Source organism: Lepisosteus oculatus, chromosome 10 (assembly GCF_040954835.1).
Source record: "Lepisosteus oculatus isolate fLepOcu1 chromosome 10, fLepOcu1.hap2, whole genome shotgun sequence".
Taxonomy (NCBI): domain Eukaryota; kingdom Metazoa; phylum Chordata; class Actinopteri; order Semionotiformes; family Lepisosteidae; genus Lepisosteus; species Lepisosteus oculatus.
Window position 1 is genome coordinate 2413964 of NC_090705.1, and position 20955 is coordinate 2434918.

At 42.4% G+C, this 20955-nt stretch overlaps 2 protein-coding genes across 3 annotated transcripts; one reads left to right on the forward strand and one right to left on the reverse strand.

Annotated features, from left to right (window-relative positions):
• Positions 1 to 17: 17 nt before the first annotated feature.
• Positions 18 to 15440, forward strand: ankmy2a (ankyrin repeat and MYND domain containing 2a). The gene is made up of 10 exons (XM_015358136.2): positions 18 to 220; positions 1828 to 1892; positions 3639 to 3777; positions 4917 to 5015; positions 5587 to 5747; positions 9618 to 9832; positions 10615 to 10750; positions 11408 to 11536; positions 12309 to 12453; positions 12589 to 15440. Exons 1-10 carry the CDS (start codon positions 151 to 153, stop codon positions 12735 to 12737), a joined length of 1308 nt encoding a protein of 435 aa, XP_015213622.2. The 5' UTR covers positions 18 to 150; the 3' UTR covers positions 12738 to 15440.
• On the reverse strand, positions 13997 to 19974 carry LOC102693764 (leucine-rich repeat-containing protein 72). 2 transcript variants are annotated; one of them, XM_015358138.2, is made up of 9 exons: positions 19893 to 19974; positions 19671 to 19744; positions 18788 to 18857; positions 18540 to 18621; positions 17884 to 17997; positions 17347 to 17436; positions 15619 to 15813; positions 15005 to 15035; positions 13997 to 14494 (listed from the first exon to the last, which is right to left on the reverse strand). In XM_015358138.2, exons 1-9 carry the CDS (start codon positions 19899 to 19901, stop codon positions 14329 to 14331), a joined length of 831 nt encoding a protein of 276 aa, XP_015213624.2. In that variant the 5' UTR covers positions 19902 to 19974; the 3' UTR covers positions 13997 to 14328. The 2 variants fall into 2 exon arrangements, with proteins under 2 accessions (XP_015213624.2, XP_015213625.2); XM_015358139.2 differs by having other exon boundaries at positions 15619 to 15786; positions 19893 to 19973.
• Between the last annotated feature and the right edge of the window lie 981 nt (positions 19975 to 20955).

Genomic DNA, 20955 nt, shown 5'->3' on the forward strand with positions numbered 1-20955 from the left:
TAGTCGTCGCCAGTCGTCCGAGCGATGGTGGTGTTGTTGTTTTGTTTTCATCTGGCTCTTTTGCAAAGGTCTGATACACGCTAGCGGCTTAAATTAGACCGGATCCCGGCCCGCGGAAGGAAGGAAGGAAGGAAGGCAGACGTCCCCACAATGGCCTCTCCGAAGAAGAAGGGAGATCTTTCGGCCGGCGAGAAGGAACTGTTACAGGTTATTGCCGCAGGTAAAATACCTAAATTCATTGCACACTACTGCTAGTGCCCTCAGATTTGACATCAAAAAAGGGCTACGTGACGGATAATTGCTAACGCTTTTAATCGGGCGTGTCTAAGTTCCCCAGACACAGCAAAGTGACAGCAGTCGGGGTTCAGTTGTTCGTGTGGTTTTTGTAAAGTAACTTATTTGTGCGCAGGCAGGCCTGGCAGAGCGTCGCTCGGCCACTGACCCGGGCGTGGAGCTGGGTGTTGGCCACAGGTTCGCCCAGGAGGCAGCCGTGTTTCTGCACCGGCCACGAACACGGGCTGACCCATCGCCGTTTCGCACGTTTCCCACGTTGTCATCCCGGGTCAGTCGCCCTGCGGATGCGCTAACACCAACACCCGTCTTGTGGTCATGGGTAGCGGGTTTGGTGTTTAGAAAGTGCTTTTTTTAGTACCTGCTTTTTTTTTTTATTAATATACCTGTAGGTCTACCCCAGGAAAAAAAAAAAACCGTGCACAGGGCTGTTGCTCATCACCTGCATGAGCCTGCCTGCTTCCGTGGGCGCTCCCGCGAGATCTAGCGGCGCACATGCGTGGAGCTGCGCATCGACACTGACTTGCACGGAGGTCGCCGATTTGAAATATCGGCTCTGTGCTTGCTGGAAAGAGGCTCGGGGCTTAAAAAAGTACATCACCACACCGGGTAAACGTGGCTGCAAGATTGAGGGGGAAAACAATGCGGTATTGGGAGACGGTAGCGAATGGGATTTCAACGCTGAAACTCGCCGGTTTCGCCATGTTTCATACCCGGTAGCGTCCGGAAAACGTCTAGTTCCTTAATAAGTGGTTCGGGTCCGGGGGGCAGCTCGCTTTCCCGTCCTGCACGTGAAATTAGTCAGCCAGGCACATGTCCCGCACAGTCTGTAGGGGATGAACTGCCCCCTGGCTCAGGCCAAGACTCGACAGTGTGAACCAGAGGGTACCTGGGTCTTATCAGCCCAGTGCATAGTCATGGTGGGAAAAAAAGCACCAATCGTTACAATGCAAAGTCAGAACTAAAACATGTGTATTAGTTGTGTAGTTGTGGATAAAAACTAGAACAGGACTTAGACAATACTTAGACAGGACGCCAGCCAATCGCAGGGCACACAAACCCACACACTCGCACCAGGGCCAATTTTCCCAGAAGCCAGTTAACCTGCCAGCATGCCTTGGGACTGTGGGAGGAGCCTGGGGCACCTGGGACAAGCCCACGCACACCCAGGGAGAACATGCAGACTCCCCACAGATGGCACTCCTGTTACAGAACCCAGAGCCCCAGCACTGCGAGGCCGCAATGCTAACCACAGCCCAGTCCAAGTATATAACCACTATAAGTTAAGGTGCTGTTCGCTATATCATGTTTATAGGAGCACTGAGGATCAGTGCCTGATCTCGTCGTGTGAGCTGGTCCCCTTCGTGCATGAAGATTTAAACACTGCTGGGGTTGTACTTGATGTCCTGTATAGTTTCTGAGGATAGCCGGGGTCCCGGATCCACAGCTGAGAACCAGTACTCTGCATGTGGCTGATGTAGACCGTGTCCCCTCGTAGAAGGATTCATACTCCTGTTCTCCCTTTTTTTTTATTAGGAAATGTCCAGGAGGTTTCAAGGCTGCTGGGATGTAAAGACGTCCGTGTGAACTGTTTGGATGAGGTAGGAGAAATGTCCTTGCTACATTGGAAGTTCACAATTTTAACACAATTACAACAAATGAAAAATTGCACCTGTAACAGATTAGAAGAGTGGACAATTAGCCAGCAGCCATATCACTCTGCAACTCACAGCTGGCAGCCCACTGGAGCTCAGCAGGTGTGAGCCTGGTCAGTACCTGGATGAGAGACCTCCTGGGAAAAACTGAGGCTGCTGCTGGAAGATTTCTCAGTGGGGCCAGCAGGGAGTGCTCACCCTGCGGTCTGTGTGGGTCCTAATTCCCCAGTATAGTGACGGCGCCGTCCTTCGGATGAGACGTAAAAGCGAGGTCCTGACTCTCTGTGGTCATTAAAAATCCCAGGGTGTTTCTCGAAAAGAGTAGGGGTGTAACCCCGGCATCCTTGCCAAATTTCCCATTGGCCCTTACCAATCATGGCCTCCTAATAATCCCCCTCTATGAATTGGCTTCATTACTCTGCTCTACTCCCCACTGAGAGCTGGTGTGTGGGGAGCGTTCTGGCGCACTATGGCTGCCGTCGCATCATCCAGGTGGGGCTGCACACTGTTGGTGGTGGAGGGGATCCCCATTACCTGTAAAGCGCTTTGAGTGGACTGTCCAGAAAAGCGCTATATAAATTTAAGCAATTATCATTATTATTAAATGCAGTTGCGAAGAGTCATGTTGCTGTGATTGAGTGATCGATTTTACTACCTGCTGATTCTCAGTTTTGTGGCCCGATGCTGTACTGGTTAAAAGCGTGAATGTTTAGCGGGCATGTACGCTGTAAAAGAGGATGTGTTTGCCTTGTTCTGTTGCCATATGGCAGGGACTTTGAGAGGCAGGGTATTGTACTGAGGAGAAGGGTAGTGAAGACTTGATGTCACTAGATGTACAGGTCTCCCCAGGTGCCCTTGTGAGGGAAGAGAGTTCTGTTGGGAACAGCAGTTGGCAATTGTCCTGCGTCTGTCAAGATCAGATGAGCCTTGCGTTTGCAAATGGTTACTTGTTCTCTCTGCTTGGCCTGGTTTATTTCTTCAAGAAGGACTGTATACCAAACCTACAGTGCAGTAAATTAAATTCACAGTATTTTCTACTCTGCATTTTAAAGTCATAAAAACTTTAAATGTCTAAAATAAAATGACGTGTAGCATAAAGCAAATTCTGGTCTGCCTTTGTCCTGGCCAGTGCAAACCCCAAACTCAAGCTAAGAGTTTGTGATGAGTTTAAGAAAACAGGAGCCACTTTTACGATTCTAGCTTCTCGTTTTACCCCTCGTTTATCCCTCAATTGTAAAGCCCTCAGTTGTAAAATTAAATACAGTCCCCATGCATTTGGCAATGTTTTTTAGTTATGAAATGTGTATGTGGGAAACATCTGGTAAAATTATAGCAGTAGTATCCTTACAACATGCTCAGAAATACTGAAATATATAAGGGCAAAATGAAAACTGTCTTGAGTTTTCCAGGTGTAACAGCTCTGGTTTTGTATTTAAAATAAGATGGGTTCCGTTTAGAAAGGTTCACCTTGGAAAAGTGTGCCGATAACAGCTGAACTGCGTGCACGTTCCCGTCAAATGATACTGCAGCAGACACCTGTAATGTAAGTGTCCGTCATTGTCGGAGGAATCAGGTGGGCTTCCAAAAAAGCTTGTTCTGGCAGGGACCCGATAACGTTCTGCAGAGTGTGAAAAGGAACTGACCTGTGATGAGGCGTGTGGACAGCAGTGTTCTGTGTGTTGCCCCCCTCAGTATGGGATGACCCCGCTGATGCACGCGGCGTACAAGGGCAAGGCAGACATGTGCAGACTGCTTCTGCAGCACGGCGCAGACGTGAACTGCAATGAGCATGAGCATGGATACACCGCCCTGATGTTCGCTGGACTTTCAGGTGAAAAGCTATCTGTCATATTCTTCTGTGTCTCAGGGCAGCACTCCTGAAAATGCTTGTAGTTATTCGTGCAACAGTGTACTGACGTGAGGGTAGAGAGAGAGAGCGGTGTGGTATAAAGTTTCTGTGCACAATCCGTATAATAAATGTACATTTATATACCTTGCACACATGCATAAACAGACAACCTTTCTCCTATACACCTAAGCATCTGCAGACTTTGTAGCTGGTCTAGTGGCAGTTTGAGACTTGCCTTTGAAGTCACAGAGAAAAGGCCTGTGAACCCCCAGTATAATTATGGGAATTAGTTTCTTACCATGTCTGTGTTACTTAATGAAGCCCTAGCTTACTTAGCATGATTAATGAGGTAATTAGAATCAAGGGGTTAAATAATGAAGTAACAGGTTAACTGTGTTTTGGCAGCCCTGTACTGTTATGGTCAAAAACTTTGTGAGTCTGGTCTTCACCCTATAGTTTAGTGGAACCACAATGTGCTACAGTCAGAAGCAATTTCAAAGAACCTTAGAAAAAGAGACAGGCATGTATTGTGTTGGCCAGACTCAAACTCCAAGGAGATGTTATGTCAGGATGTGAAGCTAACTGTTTATGCAGAAGAACCTTCAAATGTTACCACCTTGAAGCAGCTCTATGGGGAACAACTGATAAACAGGAGCAGAAAACTTCTACAAATTCATTGCTGCTTAACCAGGGGCTGCCAGTTATTGAATTAAAGTGTTCACAGACTTAGTCGCACATAGATATTTATTCTTATTCTTGGACCCTTTTGTCAATAAAATAAGCCAGATTTATCTCATGACTTTGTGTTATACATTTAAGCAGGCTGTCTTCAGCTTCTCTTAGGAATTTGATGAAGATCTAATTACTTTTTAGTTTTAAAATATAGAAGAAAACAGACCAGCACAGGGGTCTAACAAGCTGTTTCTTGGCACTGTGCTGCAGGTGTTGGAGTATTCATTCCTGTATCACACAAACATTGTGACCACAGTGTAGAGGCATTCCATCTGTGTCATTAACAGGCCATGTCCATTGGTATTCAATGGACTACAAACATTTGACTGTGAGCAGATTTGTTATGTGTCGGCGTGGTTAAACTGTGTTTGCCCTCGTTGAAATCCCAGGCAAGACGGACATTACCTGGATGATGCTGGAGGCCGGAGCCGAGACAGATGTGGTGAACTCTGTAGGACGGACAGCTGCCCAGATGGCAGCTTTCGTTGGTAAGCTGGGCATCTTCTTGGGCGTCTAACTCATTTTTCTGGACTTGAATTAAGAACCTTTGTAAACACTGACGCAGAATATGAATAATTTGTGTGGTTTTTTGATCGCTTGTTTTCTACTGTAGAAACTGTCCTACTGTAGATCAAGGGACCGTAAGAAACCATGTTGAGCACAGGGGAAAATTGCCTTAGAATATTAGTTCCCAACTACAGAAGTTGGAGATTGAAAACAGAAATGAATTTGTCTTCATAGGGTCTTTCTATTCAGCTTATTTTAGATGACCATGGCTGTTTTACAAATTAGACAAATGTGTATAATTATTATTGATGTGTTGATTTAGAAAGCAGAAAATCCAGAAGGAGCAGTCATTCGCATGTTATTTTAAGTGAAACGTTTTCACGTGCTATGAAGAATTCCGCAGTGTCATCAGTTGTTAGTCACACAGCTATAGTGTATTGTGTGTGTATAAACTTCGTAATCATGTCACTTCTTAATCTTCTGTTATTAGATGTTAAAACGGTGAGGAAGGATGTTTTGCTTCCCCTGACATTTTAACTATATTTGCTGTAGGCCAGCATGACTGTGTGACCGTTATCAACAACTTCTTCCCACGAGAAAGGCTGGAGTATTACACCAAACCACAGGGCCTGGAGAAGGACCCGAAGCTCCCCCCTGGGCTGGCCAGCCCCCTGCACAAGATCATAATGACCACCAACCTCAATCCGGTGAAGGTAGGGCCCGCTGGCGTGAGACTAGCATGATGTCTGAAGATGTTAGAGACCTCTGGAACTGGTAGGGTGAGACGCACGGTTCTGCAAATGGACGGGTTTTGGAGTTTCCATTCTTCCTCATTCTACAGATGCTCCCAGGACGCACGGTATTTCTTTAGCGTTACCTTATAAGATGTCTTACAGCAGTTTGTATGCAATATGGTCATTCTTTTTAGTCGGAATGATTCGTGGCGGGTGAGAAATCAGTTCCAGCAACTGCTTTGACTTTCTTCCTGATCCTGGCAGCACTTGTCATTGAATTGTTCTTCTCCCAATTCTAAACACCCCCGGGGTTTTTTATTTAATTGAGAGTAGCCGACAAAAACATCTCCACATGCTTCGGCACCTGGGAAAGTGAAACCTTTGTTTCCTGACATGGAAAAGTCTAAGAAGGTGTAGAAAACCTGGAATGTCACAGGAATCATTGCCAAAACGTGCACGAACAGGATGACTGTGGTTTGCAGTAGGTAACTCTGCGCTGACACGCGTAGCAGTTTATCTTCACAGTGATCAATGTGTATGTTGAAATAAGTGTAAACTGAAAAGCAGAGCGTGTAGGGGGCTGACAGTCTGGAGAGGGCAGTGTGGTGACCCAGTGGTCTGCGTTGCTACCCCGCGGTGCTGGGGCCCTGGGTTCGATTCCTGGGGATGCTGTCTGTGTGGAGCTTGTAGGTTCTCCCCGTATTTGTATGGGATTCCTCCAGGTGCTCTCGTTTCCTCGCACAGTCCAAAGATATAACGGGAGGTTAATTGGCTTCCGTAAAATTAGCATGGGTGCGAGTGTGGCTGCTCTGCGATGGACTGGTGTCCTGTCCAGGGTGTACCCTGCCTTGTGCCCTGTGATGGACTGGCGTCCTGTCCAGGGTGTACCCTGCCTTGTGCCCTGCGATGGACTGGCGTCCTGTCCAGGGTGTACCCTGCCTTGTGCCCTGTGATGGACTGGCGTCCTGTCCAGGGTGTACCCTGCCTTGTGCCCTGTGATGGACTGGTGTCCTGTCCAGGGTGCACCCTGCTTTGCCCCCGTTGCCAGTCAGTACAGGCTCCGGCTGCCCCGCGACCCTGTGTTGGGTGACACAGTTAGACGATATTAGGAATATCTGGTATCCCTGCTCTACTTCTGTTAGTTCAGTGAAATAGTGAGGGTCCCCAGCTCTTACGAAACAGAAGGTACGTCTCCCCAGTGTTTGTCACGATACTGTGGAGACGTTAATGATCTGCAGTTTTCGGAAGTTTAAAATAATTAACTTCAGGCCACCTTCAGAGTTTGGCCAGCAGTAGGCAATCACACCCCTATGGAGAGGTGAGTCATTCTTACCATGTGTTTCTGTACCATTTGAGCTTGATTAATCTTGGAAAGGACATAAACTACTGTTTATTATTACTAATACAGACAACGTTTTATTATTCTAATGTTTATTATTCTAGCTGGTTGTGTGAAGTAAACATGGTGATGTCTTCTGGCGCCGGCAAGATGGCGCCAGTTTACAGAAAGCTCTCTCCTGGTGCGACTGTGTTCATGTTTATTTATACTTTACTGCTACTTGAATAAATAGTTTTGGGATTTATTAAGCAAGTGACTGAGACCTTAAAAAAAATAAAAAGTAAAAGGCAAATGCTGAGGAAGATTTTCTCCTAAAGCTGAAGCAAGAGTTGGCGTAAGTGGACGCAGAGGCTGTTGGGACAAAGGGGGAGCTCATCCAGCCCAGGAAGAGTATCTCTCCCGCCATTGTGTGGGCCTTGGAATTTACTGATCCCGCTGGATTCCAGTCAGCGAGCCATGACTCCTGCTGTTATACTTCTATTGGAGTTTCCTGACCTACATATAGCTTCCTAGTTCATCTTCCAAGAGAAATATAGACAGTGATAACAGTGATGTTTTACTATGTAAGAAAATAAATCCGTATTGTCGTCAATGACACTGTGGCACTGAGATTGTTTTTGTGTTTATTTTACATCATCTCCTCCAGAAATTACCTACCTTTCCTTTGTGGAAGTCACATTTATATGAACTCTGTAGTGCGGAGTGCTAAGAGACATTCTTCGCACAGGTAATAAAAATTGGACCTGGCATCGGAAAAGGATTGTCTTTGAATGTAATTGGTGTAAGGTGTGAAGGTGTCTGTGTTTAAAGATAGTGTGTGTCCTTCTGTGTTTTTTTTTTCCACATCTTGAAACTACATGAATGGGGTTTTGAAGGTGTTGCTGTTTAATCCTTACATTCATGGTAGATTAGTTTTTCTCCTTCTCAATCAGTTGCAGTTTTTTAGTTAATATAATTAATGCTATATAATATTAATTAATTGCAGGACTAAATCCCATTTCACTATCCATTTTATGGAAGAGGTCATGGTCAGTCTCCACTCCCCTTCCTCCATTAATTCGCTTCTTCCTGGAAAAGAGGTTTAGTACTGCTCTAATAAGGCTTACATATCCATGTGTCCAAAGTATAGTGATATCAGATATACAGCAGCTCAATTCTAACTTTTATTTTGCCATGTTTTTAGGTGGATGTAAATTTTAGATTTATTAACTTGATTCATGGCTTGCTGTGTAATACAAGGTGGTTGTTTTGCTGAGTGGCACAGACAGGCTGTGAGGCTGCCCTTCCAGTGAGCCCAGGGGAGGTTCATCTATCTCTGTGTCTGACCAGTAAAGACTTAATCTTTACACCACTGTCTCCTGAGGTAAATTGGGACTGGTCATTAAATTAAACTACCTCACAAGGTAAAAAAAAAAAACAGGTCATTGACCAGCAATTTTAATATGTATAGTTTTTTTATGACAGCCGTTTGTTAATCGTTTTCTTCAGCTCTTTTTGTAAGTAATTTTGTACCTCCTTTCGTGTGCGTTTTTTTTCTTTGCTTTTACGGGGTGCCAACCACACACGTTAACTCCATAATTATCACAACCTCTTGGTGACATTGACAGTGTGCCAGTGCCAGAAAGACATTCCTGGAATACTGTCGGAGTGTGGAAGTATATCCTTTGGACAAGACAAACAAATCCACATAATCCAGAAACAAAGCTCATAGATCTAATTTTAGTTGCCTGAATAACTTGGTTCATGTGTGGACAGCGTCACTTTGTCAGCTGCTATCATTGCAGTGCACTGCGAGCAGCTGTTCTTAGCACAGACAGGACTGCAGTTCTGAATACCTATCAGTATAGAGGCTGAAGCATTCTAGACAGCATGTATAACGTTGTCTTTAAGTTAGCTCAAACAGGCGTTTGCATGCATAAGATCAAATTAATTTTCTCCGTAGCTGATTATTTCCTTCAGCACGATGAACAGAACAATAAATCAAGGAAGGGAATGGCACTCATTAAGCTGTTTATCCCGCAAAACGTTTTGCTGGCAAATGTTTTATGCCGGTTTTGCAAGTCCAAAATGTTCATCTTTAGATGGGGATGAGGGTATCTTTAAAGATCATATTTTGGAGGCACGTTGTCAGATTGTGGGCGGCACGGTGGCGCAGGGGTCAGCGTTGCTGCCTGGCAGCGCTGGGGCCCCCGGTTCAATTCCAGACTAGGGGTGCTGTCTGTGTGGAGTTTGCATGTTCTCTTCGTGTTGGCATGTGGATGCTCTGGTTCCCTCCCACGGTCCAAAGACATGCCGATAGGTTAATTTGCTCCTGTAAAACCAGCCCTGGTGTGGGTCTGTGTTTGTGTCTGTAGCCTGTGGTGGACTGGCGTTCTGTCCAGGGTGTATCCTGACCAGCACGCAGTGCTTCCTGGGATAGCCTCTGGCCCACCGTGACCCTGAACTGCATAAGCTGTTATTGAAAGTGATGTCATTTTCTGAGATCTCCGGGTTGTTTTTGTTTCGCACAGGTGGTGATGATGGTGCAGGAGCGCCCCCTGCTGGCCGATGTGGAAGCCCTGGGGAAATGTCGCAGAGTCCTGGACCTTATCTGCGAGAAGTGTGTGAAGCAGAGAGATATGAATGAAGTGCTGGCTATGAAGATGCACTACATCAGCTGCATTCTTCAGAAGTGTGCCGCGTTCCTTAAGGAACAAGAGGACAAACTGGATGGACTTGTCAAGAGGTTTGTATAAAAATAGTGTAGCTACTATTTTTGCATTCCTTAAGCCATCCAGTTGTAAAACCTACAGGCCACCAAAAGAAAGGGCTGAAATGTCTTGCTAAGTCTGCTGCTTATTTTTTAGATGCATTGAAATTACTCCAGTAAACTATCATTTGTCTAATGAAAAGTTTATCATTTTAGATGCTTATTTAAATCTATTTCTTATTAAAACTTGTGGTAACAGTGGTAATACATACAATTGTATTAATAATAATAATAATAATAATAATCCAGAACCAGATAATTAAACCCGATGACAAAATTATAATTTATTTTCCAACAGTGTTAATGCTAACAGGCCGTTTTGTAAAGATTACAAACCAAAGTGCTTTTAGTATGAAAAGGTGAAAAAAAAAGGGTTTATCCTTTAGTTATCGCTGCTTTGCATACCTGAAATCCCAAAAAGTGGCAGACCAATAAAGCCAAATAAACTTGAAGAACTGAACATTATGCTATCATGAGGTCTGCACTTCAATAAGTAAATGCCAAGGGAATACCTATTCATAACCTACATTTTGCTTGTGTTTTTAATATTAGAATGAATTATTTGATTTTATACTAAACTAATTGACATTCATTTTTCTTGCCTGCCTTGCTCAACATTGGTTTGATTTTGTCCTGCTGTCTTTAAATATCCCTGTGGATTTGTAGTCAAAATATCTCCTGAGGTTTTGAGTGTTACTCTTGCATATTCTGTGGTTAAGACTGTGTACAGTAACTGTTTCTGCAATCTCCTAAAACAGCCTGCTGAAAGGGAGAGACAGCGATGGTTTTCCAGTGTACCAGGAGACGTTTATCAGGAAGTGCATCAGGAAGTTTCCTTATTGCGATGCCACTCTCCTGCAGCAGCTAGTAAGGAGCATTGCTCCTGTAGAGATTGTAAGTACTATCTTGCTTTACTAAGTTCAAGTAGGCAGCATGCGTGGGATGCAAATGAACAAGTAAAGGTTTATTCCATGCTCTTTTCACCTTAGAATAAACTTTTACTTGTTCATTTGCCCTACTGTCCTAATACAGCTCTTTTTGGCATTGCACATACTACTTTTATTGACTGTAAATTAATGTATTTTACTCAGCATTGTTATAACTGAAGCATAGCACAGGTTGTTTATCATTCATTTTAAATGCTCCTTACTTCTCAAGATGAGAAGCAACATGTATTGTAAGTTTGCTTTTTAACAATATTGGAGGTTTTCATGGTAATCATTACATTGGAAGCCAATGAGTTTGTGGGCATGAACAATTACACACTGTAGTGTAATATTTAAATTTACTCTTTTGTTCTCCTCAAATCAGGACTGTACTGGTCTTTAAAGGCTTTGTTTTCTGTTTGTGCTCGAAGTGAACTGTTTAACATTATAAGAATTAGAATATGCTGGCTGAGGGTTTAGATAGACCTCTAGGATCCTTCTCGATGTGTACCATTTGCCTTATCTTTTAGTTTTTAATGTCTTCTTCCTGAAAATGAAACTGTCTCTCAAAAAAAGGTCTGTTGTGAATGGGTGCTGTTTGGTGCTGTATCTCCGGTCTCTCCAGGGAAATGATCCAACAGCTTTCTCTGTGCTGACTCAAGCCATCACTGGCCAGGTGGGCTTCATGGATGCGGAGTTCTGCACCACCTGTGGTGAAAAGGGTGCAGATAAAAGGTGCGCTGTTTGCAAAATGGTACGTGGCATTTCCTTCCGCAGGATAAATGAGATAAGGCACTTGGGAAAGGGGCAGGACCAGTATTTGTGCGGGTCAGTGTCACTAAATCAATCATACCACCTTGGCGTTTGATCTCGGAACATCTTGCACTGATGCCGAACCTGATTAAAACTTGGATGGGAAGCAGAACCCATTTGCATTTAATTCTTTCCATCCCAGAGGATCTCACAGTGCTTTGCATATAGATGGTCAACCACTTCATCCAGCACTGGAGTTCAGCCACCAACTATGCACCAGATACATTTCTCTGCCTGAGCTGAAGTGAAAACTTTCTTCAGTTCAGGCTGTGAAAGTCAGAGACTAATTCAGCCAGAACATAATACCCCACCTTACAGGGAGTGCCACAGCACAGTTGTCACAATCCTGGTTTGTTTGTCTCATCTGATAGACAGTATGTCCTACAGTATTATCCCTTGTTGGAAAATTCTGTTCTAGACGGAAGGGTGACAAATATTGATTCATCATCCACCCTTACAGTGGTAGCCTGGTTTTCCATAGACGCATCGTATCCCAGCTATTGACCAGGCCCAGCCTTGCTGAGCTCCTGGGCTCTGATTTCTGATGAGATCAGGTGGTGTGTGTGGACCAGTAGGTGACATTTTTCCCTCTGGAACACAAATTCCAAACCAGTAAGGGTTTTCCTTTAACCCTTAAACATCGTACAGACAGACCTGGAAATAATATGCATTAATATGCCAATGAGTATAAATACATTGTTTTTTCTTTGTAGGCTATATACTGTAACCAGTCATGTCAAAAATTACACTGGTTCACACACAAAAAGGTGTGCAAGAGGCTGAAAGAACAAAGAGAAAAGCAAGAAGCAGAATCTGCCAAACAGAAAGAAAAATTAGAAAAGGAAAAACAAGTCAATGGTACGTAATCAGTTTTAATCTGTTTCTTTTTGCATATTCATGACCTTTTTATTGGTGCTCGCCCACCCGTTTGTCCTCTTCACCAGGGCGTTGAGAACATCTCACTAGGATTTTCACTACTCTTTTCACTCACAGCTGAAAGCGCTGAAGTGGTAGAAGACGCCTCTAACACTGGGCAAGATCGAGCTGTGGACCAAGCCAAAGAAAAGGAGTCTGAAAGTGAAGACTCGTCTGGTCGGTCAAATACAGCTGCTCCTGGCACAGCTCGGAGCTCCGAGGAGTGACGTCTTGAACGCCTGTCACTGGAAAGTGGGGCAGCAGAGAATTCGAGTTTTGGAAAAGCAGGAGTCGCACTTCGTGGACACGTTGTCCCACTGCCTTGCTGCCGGGCAAGCAGAGGAAAACAGACTCCCCACCGGAATTAGAATTGAAGAACATGAAGAGCGACGTCTGCCCACCATGGTCAAGTCTTACTGTCTGTTTGTGGAAACAGTCTAGTTACAATTATGCTATTTAAAGAAATAGTACTAATTATGGGAACTATTTTGTTGAGGCATTTCTGCCAAATAATAGTGTATGCCATTTTACAGAAGGAAACCCCAATTGGTTGATGCTACTAAAGTCCAGTTGTTTCTTGTGTTGAAATCGCCAAGGCTGTTTTTTTAATATGTTAATTCAACTATTTATTTCGTTTAAACCACAATGCAAGATTTTTTTTCTCTGAAGGGATTCGTGCTCGTGTTAATGTTTTCACTCCTGAAGGAGAGCACAGTGTGTCATCTTCGGAAATGTGGGGCACAAATTACTCATTGGTATTGTCCTTTTGTTGAAAGTAAAAGATAGGTGGGCATTTCTTGAGAGGAAAATGCAAGCTGAACAGGCACGAGGCAACCATGAGAAGGTCTCCGTTTCGTTTTAGCTGTTGTAGCTTGGGTTGCTATGAAACATGAAGTTGTACACTTCATTATAATAACTGGAGGATCAGGATTATGCTTTTGCCCTTTAGAGTTCAAACATTTGACTCTAAGCATATACACGTGCTGTACTACATCATAACCAAATGATAACCAACACATCTGCGGGGTTTATGAGCTGAAACGGTTATCTGTACATTCTTGCTGTTGTTTTTGCTTTGTGCTCAGATGTTGTTTTTTTTCCACCCAGAACATTTTCAGAATGCGTACTGACCGTGACTTTCAAGTCACTTATTAGTGACTGTTCAGCTCATCAGTCGTTAACGCCTTTAAAGTACTGCATTCTGTTTAGTCATGTTACGAGTACCCAAAAGACAGGCTGTGTTCACAAGTGACCTTAAAGTAATGTAATATTGGTATACAAATTAAAACCACAGTAATCTCAATCCTGGATGAATATTTAAGTAGCTCATCAAAGTAGTTAATTTTACATTTATGTCAATAAACGGTGATTGATGTTTCAAAGTACTGTATACAGTATAAAGTAAATGTTATTGATGTGGCAACCTTTGTCACAAGTTTCAGAACTCCGTTTAACTCTGTACAGGTAGATAATATTGCTCTAAAAATATGATGAGGCATAATATTTATTTCTTTACAAGACATGAAATTTTGTGCACAAAAATGGCATGGTCAGATCTGGTTTTAAAGAAATTGCATTTAGTGGCCAGTAGTGTGGAAATGACAGGTTGGTGGCAGCAGAATAGGACTGCAAAAATTACTGAGGCTTTGGGGGTACCGACCATCGCCAATGAAAGAAATTCAAGTTTGACCTCATATTTTTTAACCACTGGCACTCTTAACTTTTGGGGTTTTGCGAGTCACTGTATATGCATCACTTTATTTTCCAAAGATGTATACCTGTGCGTTTATTTCCCTACAAGAAACTGTATCCTGACAGTCATCTGAATTTCACAGTGATAATCTGAGGGGATTCGGAAGGCTGGTCCTCCAGGGGGTTTTGTTGTGAAGTAGGTATGTTATTCCAGTCCATGGAAGAGAACTGCATCACTGATCTTTGCAGGGTTTTGATTACTGAAGGATCTGGATGGTCCTTGCTGGGAAACCTGTGAATATAGGCACAGGATGGGAACTGACTGACTGTAGTTAGGACAGCACCATCTAATTAAATATGAACACCAATGCGACTGCAAAAGTATGGGTTATTTTTCTTTTAAAGTTAAATTCTGGAATTCTTAACAGCTGGTTTGGTTAAAAAAGAAACAGAGCTGTGATTTTCTGGATTTTCTGTATGATGTTAGTTTTTACTTTTATAACTTTCTGTAGCATCCTCTACAAAAGATTTCTCTATAGAAATGATTAAACATACTGTAAGATATAACCATAGAAACTACTGAAACAAATTAAATCGAACACTGTGACATAAGGCAATATAATGCCAATACCTCACAAATTGAAAAACACCTTTTAAGCCAGATATCAGAGCAATGTTTTATTTCAGGTAGTAAGTGATATTTAATGGTACTATAGAATCTTGGATTCTTTAGTTCTGGATATAAATTTGGTTTTTGTCCACATTACATTTTGAAATCTAACTTGGTGAAACTAGTTCTTACCTGTGTTGCTGTCTTCTCAACCCATACTTACCTGAAAGTATATTACAGGTTTTAGATTATATTGTGTAAATTACAGACCTTTTGACATCCCAATCCTTTTTGTTATTTTTATGTAACTTTTTTAGGAATTGGTTCTTTAATCCCACAGTTTAAACTTAGCCTCTAGGCATTTTCTTGGACGTTTCTTGTAGCTCCACTTGCAAACAACAAAAAAGTGTTAAACAGTGTTGATAAAGATTACGGTCTTCCATGGTGCTGGACACTAGTCTTTAAAACATATTTCAAAGTTTAAAAGAATAATTAAATCTTATCTGTTGTGACTGTGACCTACCTATTCCAAAGCATTGGTGTACAATTGTGCTGTGCTCTGCCCTAAGTTGTATTGGATGCTAAAATGTATTAATTAACAATAAAGAAGACAGAAATTCTAGTAAAACATCCATTCTTCCTGACAGACAATCTGTATCATGATCACGATTTAAAGCCTCGTGACATTATTTTTCCAGTGATGAAGTAAGTCTAAGATCTAAATTTATTTTTCATATAGATTGATGGTGTAGAATCTCCTGACAAGATTCTAGCCTCAGGATAAGATATATAAGTGGTTCACATACCATCAGCGCCCTGGTAGTCTACAGGAACTCCTTTGTCCTTTGTCGCTGTTGTTTTTTTTATGATCATGGGTTTTTCTACTCGTCTTCCAAAAGCCAGTGACTGAAGGACACGGTTTCGCTCAGGATCAAACAGATGAGATGCAGCAATCCTTTCCTCTTGCTTTATTGCTGTGAAGAACAAACTGCTTGAAAACGCTGTAACGGTAGTGCAAGGGATTTATCAGAGGCAATCCTGTTCACATTTTGCGCTGCATGTTTTGGCCAAAGTGCCCTAATGAAACTAAGATGCTATAGCAACTGCTAATACTGTTGTATAAACAAACTTAATTTGAGCTTTTATAGGCAGGTGTCTTTTGAATGAGATGCTAAGTTCTTTCTTTGATGAAAATAAGTCCCTTTCATTTAAAAAAGTCACCAGCCCCAGTGGGACATTGCTTGCTTCTGGAAGCAGAGGCAGAGCTGTGTATACTAGCTGCTGAAGGCGGTTCCGGGATTAGAGTGATGTCACTTCCTGCAGCCTGGCCTGTCTTCTTCTCGGCTGCAGGCAGGACGCAGACTCTTCTTCTACCTCAGTACCTCAGGGAGTATGTGCAGCCACTCGAGCTTCTCTCATCCAAGGGCTTTTACTAAAACTGCTTCTTGTCCTCCAAGCAGCCTCCATGTGTATAAATAATTTCTGGAGAGCTGAATAGGTTTGGCATGTCTTCTCTAGAAGGTTGCGGCTGGAAGAGGTGTTAGTGGGACCAGCAGGGGGTGCCCACCCTCCGGTCCATGTGGGTCCTAATGCCCCAGGATAGTGACGGGGACACTATACTGTAAACAGGCGCCGTCCTTCGGATGAGAATCCCAGGGTGTTTCTCGAAAGTACTAGGGGTGTAAGCCCGGCATCCTAGCCAAAATTTCCCATTGGCCTTTACCAATCATGGCCTCCTAATAATCCCCCTCTATGAATTGGCTTCATTACTCTGCTCTCCTCCCCACTGATAGCTGATGTGTGGGGAGCGTTCTGGCGCACTATGGCTGCCGTCGCATCATTTAGGTGGGGCTGCACATTGGTGGTGGTGGAGGGGATCCCCATTACCTGTAAAGCGCTTTGAGTGGACTGTCCAGAAAAGCGCTATATAAGTGTAAGCAATTACTATAAAATTAATTATGATTAATATTCTCTAGAAGCTCTCTCTCTGCTTTTCTCTGTCCAGGGTCTCTTAGACACTCTTACTCCTCTTTTCTTTCTTCCTGAAAATGCCTTGTCCTCTTCACTGTTTTCTGACCCCCAGTGAAAGATTGGTCTCTTTTTTTTCCCATCAACAACACGTAAAGAGGAATATTGCAGAGAGTGCTCCTGTTCCAGCACAGGGCCTGAGGGAAGGCTTTGAGAGTCATGCACAGGAACTATGGTCAGAGTCCCAGCCTCTGTAAATGAGCTCCTTCAGCACAGGCTGTCTCGACCACTGCTAGGCAACGTACAGTGAGCCAGTGCTCCTCTCTGCACCCTTGCACATGCCCTCTGTGCGCTTTCATAAATAATAAAGGAATCACTCATGGTGGTGGGATGTTGTACAGGAAGGATTATTACCGTATTTTAATGAAAACACAGGTTTATTTTTTTGTTGTTGTTGGTGTTGGTGAATATCTGTTCTCATAAGCCTCGCTAAAACTATACAAAGGTCACGGACTACATTTTGTCAAACTGTATTCCTGAGATTTATAAGGCTTTGTAAAACTTACCTCGCCTGTCAAGCACTGTAACTGATGGTAGGTAATAAATAACATGGAGCCGATAGCCTGGATCTTGGGCAAATGGGTTAAGGAAAAAAGCTGAAAATTGAGAAAGTCAAGGCATTAAATTAGTTTACAAAAATGTTGGGCAAAACAGGTTCAGTTTTGATAAATGCACTGTTAAATAGGTAAAACATTTTAAAAAATACAACTTGTTTTGAATTATTTTGAGTTTGGTTGAATTTTTCTTTATTAAAATTAGTCGATTGTTGGTACAGTATGTATGTAGACCTTCCTAAGTGAATATAAATTATTCATGTAAATTATAGATACATAAATCTTTGGAAAACAGAAATGTTAAGGAGTTTATTTTTAGTATCTCCATGTAAAGGTACTATTTGGTGATATCTGCATCTTACCAAAGGTTACCAAAACTGTGTCACTTGTGAAGAGTGCTCGGCGGGCGGGTTGCGTCAGCAGGACGGGGCAGGGTTGAGGTCACAGGTCATTTTGGCCGTGTGTGATAACAGGCCTCGGGGCACTTACTGAGTGTCATCAGGAACTGCATCCCCCTGAGCTCAGACACAGCCTCTCCCAGCTTCCGCAGCTGGTTCTTGTGAAGCAGGAGAACCTGCAGAGAAGTCAGGTGGTTCAGGCACCCTCGGTTCGGACACAAAAAAGGAAGATTTAGACAGGTTATACACTAGCTTATCAAAAGCATAAGCACTGTTTGTGTGCCAGTATACTGTACCTCTGTCAATACAATATATGACAAGCCCATGCACTATGTACTGAATAGCCACATATGGGAGAGTAGCTCATACGCTATAAACTGTATTGCCACATATAGTAGGATGCCACATCCTATTATCTTAGAGTACTGAAAATAAATGTATAGAGGAGTCACTGAGAGTGAAGAAATGAGTGAATGTTTTAGCCAAGGATACAGAATTTAGTTAAATACAGCTAACAAATGACTCATACCATATTAATGTTCCATTGAGCAGATTTTAATAAAAATAGACTTTTACACATCTAGACTAAATTCCTGTCATCTTTTTTATAGTTGGTCTATAGATCATAAGGAAGGTGAATTATTATGAGTCCCTGTGGCCTCTTACACACAAAAACATGAATATTCAGAATAGTATTGAAGCTTCAGAAGTGTATTAATACAGAAGTCATAAATACAATTAAATTACCTGTTATATTGGTAATTTCATTATTGTGGAGGTACAGTTCTGTCAGTCGGTAGTTATAAGTCAAGCAGGGAATTTCCCTAATCTGTAAAATGGCATATTCAGTAGTGTGGTTAGATCCTTATGGATGTTATAGAGAGATGAAATATGTACTGTACAAAGTATTTGGCGTGAGTTATTCAATCAATCATTACGTGATTATTAACTTCAATACGTTTAGTGCCCGTATTGTGGGAATCTGTCTGGATTACCTTATTATTGTTGAGCCACAGATAGTTTAGCATGGGGAATCCAGAGAGGTCGCAGACACTGGCAAGAGCTCTGAGAACATAATGTGAGAATGTACGTACGGTACTGTTAGTAGTTGAAAAGACAAAGAGTAAAAAACAAAGGAAAATCACATTGTAATCTTTCCAGTCATTTTTAATAATAATAATAATAATAATAATAATAATGAAGATGATAATGATGCTGTTGAACAGCTGTTTAACAGTCCTAAAACTGTAACTAGGTTGACTTCGGCGGTCTTCAGGAATTTGAATACTTGAATCCGGTCCCCTCATTACTTTCTCTGTTCAAACGGTAGGCTCTTATTTTTAGCCTGTCGGCGTATTACGTTACTTTATTTACAGGGGAATGCACATCTTTGCTCTTCTATGTACTGTTTTCAGCACGGCATTATCATTCGTTTTTAACAAGCGGTGACCAACCTTGTGCGCAATATTCTGTTATGTGAGGTTTGAGTACCTCAGTACAGTTTTTAGATACATACTTTATTAATCCCCTAAGGATTACATTTAGCGTCACTTCATTTGAATTCTACACCTTTAACGTTCACGTTGGCTTTCCCAACATTGCCCAGAAGATGCAAACGACGAAATAAGGATAGTTTTCACGGACAGCTCCTGACACATCGTTCCCCTCTTACGTTTCTGCTGTTCATGTTTGTACTATCCGTGTGTAATACTCAGCACAACTGTATTTTAAAAAATCGGTGGCGAACTGGTTGTCCAAACCACCATGTTGAATAATCAGCAAACAGAATTACTGTACTGATCTCGCCCGTTTCCATACACTGTATGACGCTAAGCGTACAATATCAGTTCAGGTATTACAGAGGTGTCCTTTACTTACTTCCTCGCAAGATAAAGCTCACTGACATCGACAGATTTCTTAATCCCATGCTTTTGCAGTATATCTCTTATCACCTAGAGAGAAAATGACAACTCAGCTGAAAGGTTTATGAACTAAGTTATACCGTGCTGTATATGACAGGTAAAATGCACGCACATGGAGCGCATACAGTATAAGATATTTCTTCCGACAGGTGAAAGAGCGATAACTATCAGACCGTACCTGCTCCATCGCCCGAGCTTCTGCCACCTGTGCACGTTTACTGTTGCCAGGAGACGCCAGCTCTCACCTATGCTTCAATAACAACAAAATATCAGGTGGCAGGTGGCTTGGCATTTCCGCGTACGTTCATCACCTTTACAAAAAATCACCTCACTAGCTTAATACTGGTATTTAGAATAGGAAAACAATGTGAACACGTACAGGATTTCTGTCAACATTTTAACGACATCAAACGTTCGAGTAAGAATAGCAAATTGCGGGGAATATACAACTTCATTGTAACGTGGTGTTATGTTATAATAATAATAATGATAATGAATGTTAGTGTTGTTCCAATGCGAACAAATAGGAGCGGTCATTTTAAGGGAAATAATTTGAGTACATCTCAGACAGCTTTGTCGAAAGTATCACGGCCGTAGATGATTTAAAACAACAAGAAAACCGCTTTACAGGGCAGCGCTTGGACCCCAGGATACGGAAATGATCTTTCAGATTCGCTTCGTGCATTTCGTTAAGGCGACAGAGAGGTCTGTCACAGTGCTTGAATTGTGATCCATTAAATTTTGTGTTTCGTCCGATCGAAATTTGATATTGACTCAAATAAAAAACTGTAGTATTCAAATACAGTAGCTGATGTGTGACAGTTATCACTAGATGGCAGACTTTCTCTGAAGCCCAGATGCAGCTTGGTCTGTCGTTAGGCTCTCTTCATGAGCAGACGTATCCTTTACCACGCTGTTTTGGAGGCAGATTTGTGTTTTATTTAATAAAAGACATATTTGTCCTGTAATGTAATTGAATAATGGTCTAAACCTTGATAGGTGACTGTTGTATACATTTACGACAGCACAATGCACAGATACACTACTGTACAGTACAGTGTGTGTTTCAAAACACTTTGAATTGTACTCTTATAACGACTTCGACTCACTGTTTCTTTAAATAATAGATCTGAAAATAATATTTTTGTCAAGCCGCAAAATGGAATTGGTACCTTCAAAAACTATCCTCACCCTTTATGAAAGATACACTCTTGGAACACTTTTATTCGATGTTTGCTTTC

What these genes read in the sequence shown, in the direction of transcription:
- ankmy2a (XM_015358136.2), top strand. Translation starts at nt 151, where the DNA reads ATGGCCTCTCCGAAGAAGAAGGGAGATCTTTCGGCCGGCGAGAAGGAA. An exon ending in GTGTGAACTGTTTGGATGAG is followed by an intron (nt 1,893 to 3,638) that starts GTAGGAGAAATG and finishes TGCCCCCCTCAG; the next exon opens with TATGGGATGACCCCGCTGAT. An exon ending in CCAGATGGCAGCTTTCGTTG is followed by an intron (nt 5,016 to 5,586) that starts GTAAGCTGGGCA and finishes TATTTGCTGTAG; the next exon opens with GCCAGCATGACTGTGTGACC.
- LOC102693764 (XM_015358138.2), bottom strand. An exon ending in GCAGTTCCTGATGACACTCA is followed by an intron (nt 17,437 to 17,883) that starts GTAAGTGCCCCG and finishes CTCAATTTTCAG; the next exon opens with CTTTTTTCCTTAACCCATTT. An exon ending in TTGAGAAGACAGCAACACAG is followed by an intron (nt 14,495 to 15,004) that starts GTAAGAACTAGT and finishes CTATATTCACAG; the next exon opens with GTTTCCCAGCAAGGACCATC.